General features: G+C 37.0%; 2 protein-coding genes and 1 long non-coding RNA gene across 3 annotated transcripts; 2 read left to right on the forward strand and 1 right to left on the reverse strand.

Moving 5' to 3' along the window:
* The first annotated feature begins 2,598 nt into the window (after positions 1–2,598).
* LOC141592116 (cytochrome P450 71A25-like) lies at positions 2,599–4,822 on the forward strand. Its single transcript, XM_074412702.1, has 3 exons — positions 2,599–3,224; positions 3,511–3,830; positions 4,050–4,822. The coding sequence occupies exons 1-3, from the start codon at positions 2,606–2,608 to the stop codon at positions 4,686–4,688; spliced, it is 1,578 nt and encodes a 525-aa protein (XP_074268803.1). The 5' UTR covers positions 2,599–2,605; the 3' UTR covers positions 4,689–4,822.
* Positions 3,549–7,811, reverse strand: LOC141592117 (uncharacterized). Its single transcript, XR_012521053.1, has 3 exons — positions 7,721–7,811; positions 4,610–4,659; positions 3,549–4,477 (listed from the first exon to the last, which is right to left on the reverse strand). It is a non-coding gene; the product is annotated as an uncharacterized LOC141592117 (long non-coding RNA).
* Positions 5,062–8,457, forward strand: LOC141592114 (cytochrome P450 736A117-like). Its single transcript, XM_074412701.1, has 3 exons — positions 5,062–5,741; positions 6,296–6,615; positions 7,605–8,457. Exons 1-3 carry the CDS (start codon positions 5,123–5,125, stop codon positions 8,241–8,243), a joined length of 1,578 nt encoding a protein of 525 aa, XP_074268802.1. The 5' UTR covers positions 5,062–5,122; the 3' UTR covers positions 8,244–8,457.
* Positions 8,458–11,205: the final 2,748 nt, after the last annotated feature.

Raw genomic sequence — 11,205 nt, forward strand, 5'->3', positions numbered from 1 at the left:
TTCTAGAAAGATGAAGAGGAAGGAGGCTGCTAGGGTTTGGGGAAGGATGAGGGGATTATATGGCGGGAGTTGGATTGATAATTGGGTTGTTAATTGTTTTGGGCTGGATTAGTTAGTGTTAGGTGGGCTTAATTAGATTTGGGTTATGTTAAGTAAGTGGGTTAGTGAATGGCAAATGTTGTAATATGCAAAAATAGACAAGGATAAGATGGTAAATTCACAGCTTAAAAACTTACCAAAAATGGAAAGAGGGACAAAAACCCGACTAGCTTCAATAAGGAAAGAGGGACAAAATGAGTGAATAGGAGGGAGTATAAGATAACAACCTCTAGTCCTCCTGTAATATTAGTCAATGCCACTAATATCACCCCTAGAGCAACCTCCTAAATTATTGTATAAAAACACCCGTTATACTCCACCTCACCCTCAAACCCCGACTTTGTAGTCACTTTGTTTGATTACATTTTGTGAGATACTTTTACCAAAGGATTTCAATCCTTTTATATAGCATTGTGAAGTGACGTTATATTTTAATGTCATAAGGTCACTTCACGTTACCACACAAATGAATTAATATAATTCATTCATTTCCACCAATGTTAAAACAATTTGCACGTAATGCTAAGCAAATGCATTAACATTATTTAACACCATCCTAATGTTACATGTACATCATGAATACTTGTACATATAACACTTAGCTTAATTAAATCTTGTGCTGGATGTTATCACCCAACATTCTCTTACCTCTTCCCCACAACAATAGGTCTCGCTTGTGACGGGTCAAGTATCACCCACATGGGGAGATAAGACAAAAAGTTGAATGAATAGGAAATCACAAATGATTGTCTTTATCTTCCTATATGGGTTTTATTTGACCAATCACAAGCTTGTAACGGATATCGGCTGTCACAAAAGAGAATTTGTGTCCCCGCAATTGTAAAAGTATATCATTCCAACTTATATTATAATATATGTTGATAATACGAAAAATGCACATGGTGCCCTCGAGGTTTGTCATTTTGCACGAAATACTCAAATGTTTTATCCGGAAAACTTTAAAAGGTCATAACTCGTGTTTACGAGATCGGAATGTGACAATTTTTTTGTTTCAAATCGATCGTCTCTTCGAGAACTACGATTTAGAAAAAAAAATCGCCGTATTTGGCTCCTGTGGCTAGGAGTTTTTGTATGTTAAAGTTTTTTTTACCGAACAAACTTTGAGTAATCATATCTCTTGGTCACGAGTTCCAAACTCGAATTTTTTTTTCAAATCGTAGTTCTCGAAAAGACGATTTATTTGAAAAAAAATCGTCACATTCTGATCTCATAAACACGAGATATGACCTCTTAAAATTTTGTGGATCAAAATTTCGGATATTTTGTGCAAAATGGCAAATTTCAAGAAAACCATGTGTATTTTCCGTTGATAATATTTGAGTCCAAAATACTTTCACTACCCAAATTCCAACAAAATACATAGCATATAAGAGAAAAATAAGAGTCAATGTTACAATCACTGCCTAGGACAAAGTAAGGCGTTCGTAATATACAACCTAACGTGACTGTTGTCAAACTACACGATACATAACATAGATTTAAATTATAACAGTATATCACTTCAATTTATATATGTAATCTATATTGACAACTTTTGAATCCAAGATACTTTCACTACTCAAATTCCAACAAAATACATCGGACTCTGATACAACAATAATATTATCCAAATATCTCAATAGCTTTCGCAAATTTAGGAGTAAGGGGAGTTAAATGTACCAGTCTTGCTCTTACATTTAAGAAGACAAAGATATTGAAATTGCTTTGAAAAAATAAGGCGACAATCTGTGCCTATGACAAAGTAAGGCGGTGGTATTTATACAACCAACGTGATAATGTTGTCAAACTACATGATACATTTAATTACTCTATATAATGATTATCGCGTTGTTTGTGGTTGTTTCTTTTCTTTTTACTGCTGCTAGTCCACTGAATGACTTGATTTGTTTACGTCTGCTATGCCGAATCTATTCATTCCAAGACAAATGATCCATAAAAGGAATCTAATATTTACTGGTACCATGTGTAATTGGTTCTGTCCATTTAGAGAGAGCTGGTCGAGAGACGTAAGTTATCAATTTTTACTATGCAAAATTCGTAAATTTGAGGGGACGTTGTATCCTTGTTGCTACTAGATGTAGCAAACTTTTCAACACGAATTGAAGTATAGAACTATCGAAATTAGACCTGAACTTGAAATAACCCCATCCCAAAAATGATCAAGATGACCCACAATTACCGACTCAAAACAAAAGTCAATGAAGGGATAACAGGAAATGACTTAGTTGACCCGATTTTTTTCTTTTAGAGAGAGCCACAAGAGCAAATATGATACTAACAGAATTTGAACCCAAGTTATGATTACCAATTCTCATGACTTTACCAGCTAAGCTAGCTGACATGTACAGTTAGACCCGATTTTTGTAACGGCACTCAAAATCAGTTGATATATTATAACACAAATCATTGTCCCCATCCTATGTGACTTTTGAGGCGGTCCATAAATAATGTGAAAATAGACAAATGTTAATCCGTTAACCCAGATATGGTTTTCCTTAGCATTCAGCAGCTGAGATTGAACTGGTTTCTGTCTTTCACAGTTCTCTCATTTATCCTCTTCTTACTCTTCCTCTACAAACATCTTCTCACTAAATCAACCCCAACAAAACACTTCCCTCCAAACCCACCAAAACTGCCACTTCTAGGTAACATTCATCAGCTCGGAAGATACCCTCATCGCTCTCTTCAATCACTCTCCAAACGCTATGGCGATATCATGTTTATATATCTCGGGAGAAGACCTACCCTTATTGTATCTTCTGATAAAGCAGCTCGTGAGATCATGAAAACACAAGACGCGATATTTTCAAACAGGCCGTCAACAAAAACAGGAGACAAGCTTCTCTATAATGGGAAAGATGTTGCAGCAGCACAGTATGGTGAGTATTGGAGGCAAATGAAGAGTATATGTATATTACAGCTCTTAAGTCCCAAAAGGGTTCGGTCTTTTCGACATGTTAGGGAGGAAGAGACTGCTCTTCTCATGGAAATCATAGAGAGAACATCACCTATGCCTGTCAATTTGAGTAAATTATTGTTGACTTTAACTAATAATGTCATATGCAGAGTGGCCTTTGGGAGAAAATACAGTCAAACGGAAGGAGGTACCAATCTCATTATTATCATTATCATTGTTATTGTTATTGTTTGAATTATTTCAGTTAGTCTTATGTAAGACGGTATTACACAAAAACAACCTAAAACGGATTACGGATCCATATTTAACCATATATTAGAAGGTGAAGTTAGTTATTTAAGAGTCCGTTTTACTATAAAATAAATATACATAGTACATATTTATTCTTTTCTTCCCTTTATGAACATTATTTGTTAATTTTTATAAATTTTCAATGAGTAACAAACCCAAGTAATTATGTATTGTTGTTGTAGGTCAAGGAGGTACTGAATTTAGTAAGCTGTTGAGGGAGTTTTTGGAAATGTTAGGGACTTTCCGAGTTGGGGACTTCATACCATCCTTAGCTTGGACAAATCGACTTGATGGGTGGGATGCAAAGGTAGACAGGGTGGCTAAAGAGTTTGATGAGTTCCTTGAACAAGTTGTGAAGGAACACGAGGATCGTCAATGTGACGAAGAAGATAAAGGGGAAACTGAGAAAGTAAAGGACTTTGTAGATGTTTTACTTGATGTTCAAAAGGATAAAACAGCTGGGTTTGCTATTGAAAGAGACAGCATCAAAGCTATCATACTGGTGAGCCTTCTATTGTATCGAATCGGACCTTCTGATTTCTGAGGCTCTATGCTTTACTTTTGCTCGATTCGTTATCAAATTTAAATCATATTTCAATTTTCTTGTTTCTAGTTTCTTTTGCCAATTCTAACCATGATGAGCTGATCTAGCGTACCAACCAAAATTCATCAGTCAGTTATTACTATCAAGCAATTAACATGAAATTATTGATTTATTTAGGATATGTTTGCCGGAGGGACTGACACAACCTACACAGTGCTAGAATGGGCAATGACAGAATTAATTAGGCATCCCAAGGTTATCCATGGACTACAAAAGGAAGTTAGAGAAATTACCGGCACAAAATCCGAGGTGAATGAAGATGATTTGAAGCAAATGAAGTACTTGAAAGCTGTAATCAAAGAGACTCTTAGGCTACATCCACCAATTCCCCTGTTGGCACCCAGGCGATCCATTGTTGATGCCAAAGTAAATGGCTATGATATACCAGCTGGGACAGGTGTCATTACCAATGCTTGGGCAATTCAAAGAGATCCGGCTACCTGGGAAGAACCCGAAACCTTCAATCCCGAGAGGTTCTTGAACTCACCAACAGACTTCAAAGGGCAGGACTTCGAGTTGATTCCGTTTGGATCAGGCAGGAGAATCTGCCCAGGGATATTATTTGCGATATCCAACAATGAGCTAGTATTAGCAAACCTAATGCATAAATTTGATTGGACCTTGCCTGGTGGAGCAAATAGCAATACATTGGATACCAGCGAATGCAAGGGACTAACCATTCATAGGAAGACTCCTCTTCTTGTTGTTGCAACTTCTGTAGTCACAGCTGCAATGGCGGAGCCAGAAATCGAGTGATAGAAGTATAAAAGGTAATTTTGAGGGTTAGGAGGCATAATGTATTAATAAAAAAGGCTTGATTACATGAATTGCCCAAAAAAAAAAAAGTAGAGTACAATCAATTACAATTTTAAGCCCTATGCTTCAGAGCTTCTTACATCTTTGCATTTCACTTTAAATAATCCTCATACTACTTAGCCCGTCTTAAGTTTAAGACAGATATACCCGTATAAAAATTTGTGTGATTTGTAACCACAACTCAAATCATTTGATACATCATAAATCATTGTCCCTATCCTATGTGACTTTTAAGGCGGTCCAATATGGACTATATAATAGAAAATGCAAATGAAACAAATTAACAAATTGACGCACAAAGTAGACCGTTTATTATAATGAGGAAACCCATAAATAATGTGAAAATAGACAAATGTTAATCAGTTCACCCAGATATGTTTCTCCTTAGCATTCAACAGCTGAACTTGAACTGCTTCCAGTTCTTCACTGTTCTCTCATTCCTTATCTTCTTACTCTTCCTCTACAGACATCTTCTCACTAAATCAACCCCAACAAAACACTACCCTCCAAACCCGCCAAAACTGCCACTTCTAGGCAACATTCATCAGCTCGGCAGATACCCTCATCGCTCTCTTCAATCACTCTCTAAACGCTATGGCGATATCATGTTTATATATCTCGGGAGAAGACCCACCCTTATTGTATCGTCTGATAAAGCAGCTCGCGAGATCATGAAAACACAAGATGCGACATTTTCAAACAGGCCGTCAACAAAAACAGGAAACAAGCTTCTCTATAATGGGAAAGATGTTGCAGCAGCACAGTATGGTGAGTATTGGAGGCAAATGAAGAGTATATGTATATTACAGCTCTTGAGTCCCAAAAGGGTTCGGTCTTTTCGACATGTTAGGGAAGAAGAGACGGCTCTTCTCATGGAAATGATACAGAAAACATCACTTATGCCTGTCAATCTTAGTAAATTATTGTTGACTTTAACAAATAATGTGATCTGCAGGGTGGCCTTTGGGAGGAAATATAGTCAAACTGAAGGAGGTACCATATTTAATCCTATTAGAATTATTTCAGTTAGTCTTATTATTATCAGTCTCTTTGTGTTGCTAAAACAAAGGGTAAGGCTGCGTACATCCGACCCCCCCTTACCCCGCAATTTGCGGGAGCCATTGAGGCACTGGGGTAATGTTGTTGTTGTTGTTGTTGTTGTTGTAGTCTTATTATTATCAGTACTATTATTACCCTTATTATTATCATTGCTATTGTTATTGTAATATTGTTATTGTTAATATTTGAATTATTTCAGTTAGTTAGGACAGTTTTACACAAAGACAGGATCCATATTTAATCCTATTAGAAGGTGAAATTAGTTATTATAAGAGTCCGTTTTATAATAAATTTTGTAAGACTGCCTTACAGTCTTCCACAAGTATTGTGTTATTTTAAATATTTTATAAAATAAATATACGGGGTAAATATTTATTCTTTTCTTCGCTTTATGGACATTGTTTGTAAATTATCGATTTTTTATTCATTATAAATTTCAAATGAGTAACCAACCCAAATTAATAAACAAGGGTGTGTTGTTCCTGTAGGTCAAGGAGGTACTGAATTTAGTAAGCTGTTGAGGGAGTTTTTGGAAATGTTAGGGACTTTCCGAGTTGGGGACTTCATACCATCCTTAGCCTGGACTAACCGACTTGATGGGTGGGATGCAAAGGTAGACAGGGTGGCTAAAGAGTTTGATGAGTTCCTTGAACAAGTTGTGAAGGAACACGAGGATCGTCAATGTGACGACGAGGATAAAGTGGAAACGGAGAAAGTAAAGGACTTTGTAGATGTTTTACTTGATATTCAAAAGGATAAGACAGCTGGGTTTGCTATTGAAAGAGACAGCATCAAAGCTATCATACTGGTGAGTCTTCTATTGTATCGGATCGGAACTTCTGATTTCTGAGGCTCTTTGCTTTACATTTGCTCGATGGGTTATCGAGTTTCAATCATATTTCAATTTTCATGGTTCGGTTTTTTTGTTCTTTTTGATAATTCCATAGGCGTAAAGCTGCAACCGAGATTTATCAGGAAAATCAAAATACAATAACTCGACAAGCAGTCAGTAGCAAAAAACTAAATGCAGCAAACTGAAAACAAAAAAATGCAAACATTCTCTTTAATCGCGATCTAGGTCGCCTAAGCAGCTAACTAGTCAGCCAAGGTGACACTCTCTTCCAATAGACTTCTCAACTGATTAGTTCATTTTTATAACTCAGGTAAAATAGAACATTAGGCAAAATGGCTATTGTAAAATTTAGTTAATTTCAGTCTTGACATTATGAATTGAACATTGCATAAGTGCATAACAATTTTGATACAGTCATACAGGGGAAAGAAATAGATACCAAGCATACGATTTCCGTATTGTTAATTAGACAGAGTTCGTCCAGTTTATACTCCAGTATTCAGTAACGATATCAGTAGCCTCTGTAATCACTGTATTGACCACGAAATGCAGAAACCTAAATGACGTGGTCACGTGTGAAATTCAATGTATAAAGTGTCTAGTTTCTGTCTTGGTGGCGATTTTTAAAGCCCTTTCTGTATTGCAGAAATTTAAGCATGATGGGCTGAAAATCCAGTGTACCAACCAAATTCGCATATCAGCCAATCTATGTTACTCCGACACTTCACTTAGCCGCTGTGTCGCGTATCCGACACCTATTGGTCCGATACCAACACGACACTTCGATACTTTACTTTAGACCAAAAAATTGAAAAATCCGCACAAAATAGCCGTATCCGACACTCGACACGCGTCAGACACGACACCCGTGTCGGAGAGTCAGGGTAACACAGCAGCCAGTTATTACTATCAAGCAATTAACATGAAATTATTGATTTATTTAGGATATGTTCGCTGGTGGAACTGACACAACCTACACAGTGCTAGAATGGGCAATGACAGAGATAATAAGGCATCCAAAGGTTATGCATGAACTACAAAAGGAAATTAGAGAAATTACCGGCACAAAATACGAGGTGAATGAAGATGATTTGAAGCAAATGAAGTACTTGAAAGCTGTAATCAAAGAGACTCTTAGGCTACATCCTCCAATTCCCCTGTTGGTACCGAGGTTATCCCTTGTTGATGCCAAAGTAAATGGCTATGATATACCAGCTGGGACAGGTGTCATTACCAATGCTTGGGCAATTCAAAGAGATCCGGCTACCTGGGAAGAACCTGAAACGTTCAATCCTGAGAGGTTCTTGAACTCTCCAACAGACTTCAAAGGGCAGGACTTCGAGTTGATTCCATTTGGATCAGGCAGGAGAATCTGCCCAGGGATATTATTTGCGATATCCAACAATGAGCTAGTATTAGCAAACCTAATGCATAAATTTGATTGGACTTTGCCTGGTGGAGCAAATAGCAATACATTGGATGCCAGTGAATGCAAAGGACTAACCATTCACAGGAAAACTCCTCTTCTTGTTGTTGCAACTTCAGTAGTTGCAGCTGGAATGGCGGAGCCAGAAACCGGGTGATAGAAGCAGAAAAGGCGATGGGGTTAGGAGGCAAATTGTATTAATGAAATGTTTAAATGCCAAAAAAAAAGTGGAAAATGGAGTTGGATGATAAAGTAGAGTACAATTTCTGACAATTTTAAGGCTTATGCTTCAGAGCCTGTTACATCTCTGCATTTCACTTCAAATAATCTCTCTCTCAGATTTTTAATGAGGTTTATCTTTTTAATTTGTGTCCATGTAGTCATGTACCATGACCTAAATTTAGGACGACATCCTCGTATCTCGAAATTGGGGACCGGACGAGCGTAACACTTGGAAACATAATCATATCCAATAGACATACATGGTCCTGACTCCTGAGTAACATAACTGTCACTAAACAGTTAAATGAGTTTATACACTTGCGGAATTTTGAAGTTAAAATGAAATTCTGCAGAACGGAAATTTAACAGGTCTGTCATAGCGTTCCGGTCTGAAGAAATTATTGAGATGATGTTAATCAACCCTCAAGCGATGACCCGTGTCTAACCTTTGATCCCAACTGCACCAATAAATCAACTACGAACATAATAACATTGTATTTCTAACAAAAATACCTTAGTTAATAACATTGAATTAGTCGGTCAAATATGTCAGTATGTCAAAACGGAGCTATGGGTTATTGAACTGGCTTTGTTATTGTGTATGTTACACCTCATTTGTGAATGGCGTTGACATCACGTATGCGAGTGTGTGACATTCCAACACAACAGGACAGTTCAACACTTCATTTCAGTGTTCATAAAAATATAGAATAGCCGGATTCGACATCTCAATGTGCCGCGTCTGACATTTGCAGCCGAGTCCTAATATCATAGCTCCTAGCCTTAGTGTTGCAAGAGTTTGTGTTTGATTCGTTTTTGCGAATCAGGTTTATGTTCGTACAACCCTTCAATACGAAGAACTCTGGCAACCTAGTTTGCAGCATAATAGTCCCACCAAACCCCGAAAGATACAAGCATGCATAGGCTTTATTCATATATGCTGTAGCTGCTGGTGCCCAGACTTAACTTTATAATCAAAGATGCACAATAATTGGATGTATACCAGCAGCATGAGGGTAGCTCTAACTATCCATGCTTGGTTAGTCCAGAATTTTCTACTGCTAATATTTTGAGTCGGTATTAGTAAACCTTACCCATAAGTTTAATTGGGCATTACCTGGTCGAGTAGGAAGTGAGTCTTTGGACACCAGTAAATGCACTGGACAAAGAGAGCACAGGAAAGCTCCTCTTATTGTGGTTGCATCTCTTTTGTAAGCGCAGCCTGGGCAGGTAAATGACCGCTCGTTTCAGTTACCACCTGTATCAAAGAAAGATAACAAGACCTTCTGTATAAAATTGTTGTGATTCTCTCAGAAAAAAGGTAGTTGTGAATTTTATGTTCACATATCTCAAATGATCTAGTATTTTTGCTGAAACCCAGAACCATTATTAGTCCTATCCTTCTAAGCATCTCTCATAGCAGAATAACGATAACTGATCGTCATCATTCCCACAATCGAAGCAGGAAAACCAGTCTGAATGGTAAATTGTCTGAGGATCATGCACTTATCACTTAACATCAATTCTTAATTCCTTATACAGTACAAGATAAATTGCACCTCTTGCGACTTAAATATTTTGATGCAGAAAAACTGTCGGACATTATTATGTCAGAAGTTTCGACACACATGGAAGAAAAAAGATCCAACCGTCCAGTAGTATGCTACTGTGCATAAAACATTGATTATACTTGTTAAAACTGTGCATTACACTGGTTGAACTTCTGCATATTAGTTTTTGATCTATAAGTTAAACTTTTTGATCCATGATGCACAAACTTGTAATTGAACCTGGTCTTTAACTTGTTGAGCTTATATTTCACCAAAAAAAAAAAAAAACATGTTAAGCTTATATGAGAAATTCGGCAAGTTATCTTACAGCTCAAGAACTTTGTCAATTGTCATATAGGTCCAGTATTAAATTTTGGTTTAAAACTAAAATCTTGAAATCGGTAGTCGCAGCTTAATCTCAGGCGTTTTGCTATAAATATGGCCACCCGCCACCATCAACTTGATATACAGTCACAATAACCTACAAAACCTTGATAACTCGGTCACACTCTAGTAATATGACTTTCAAGGGATGGGACTAGCATTATAAAATGTCCCCCAAGGTACTAATTTGTTGCCCACTAACTTAAGGAAAAAGCAATACGTTGTCATTTTTAAGCATAAGACATTTTGCATGGCAAGCTTTAAAATGAAGATCGTGGCAAGGAAGTTTAGCACAAGTTTTTGCCAGGACGGAAGTAGTAGGAGAATGCTCTTATCATCCTCTTCCATGATAGAGAGAGGTTTCAAAAGGTGCAGGCCATAATCAGTAATATTCTTTCCCCCACTCTTAACCTCTTCTTGCTTTAACAAATTTGTACATTTGGCACCTCTACCAAAATTTCATAAATTATGTGATAGTTACGGCCATCTTTTTCGGGATTTTAATTTTCTGTTATTTGTATGAGTTAAGAACTGAACTAATGAATACTTATTTGAGAAAGGGAATGGGAACCCATACCACTCACGCCGACCAACTTTGATATCGTCATAATTAATATGACACTTAAGAATGTTATACCTTAGGTCACCAAAATGAGAATGTTTTCAAAACTCAAGTTACCTAAGTTAGAAATACTATGAACTTTGGTCGACAAGATAAAATTTGTGAAATTTTAAAAGGGTTGTTTGGTTGCCAAATTTATGTTAACCGACCTAAATCGTTGAGGGTATGGCCCTGTTGGTTTGTTTTCTTTTTGTCCTAGGACATCGTCAACATCATGAAACACTCTTATTCACATAAAATACAATGCATGCATTATGATTAGAAAGGGACAAGGTTAACAAAGACAAGAAACGCTATGAGCACTGGAGCAGTATCTACAAACAACCAGCCCATTTTGGAAG

This window comes from Silene latifolia, chromosome 7 (assembly GCF_048544455.1).
Source record: "Silene latifolia isolate original U9 population chromosome 7, ASM4854445v1, whole genome shotgun sequence".
Lineage (NCBI taxonomy): Eukaryota > Viridiplantae > Streptophyta > Magnoliopsida > Caryophyllales > Caryophyllaceae > Silene > Silene latifolia.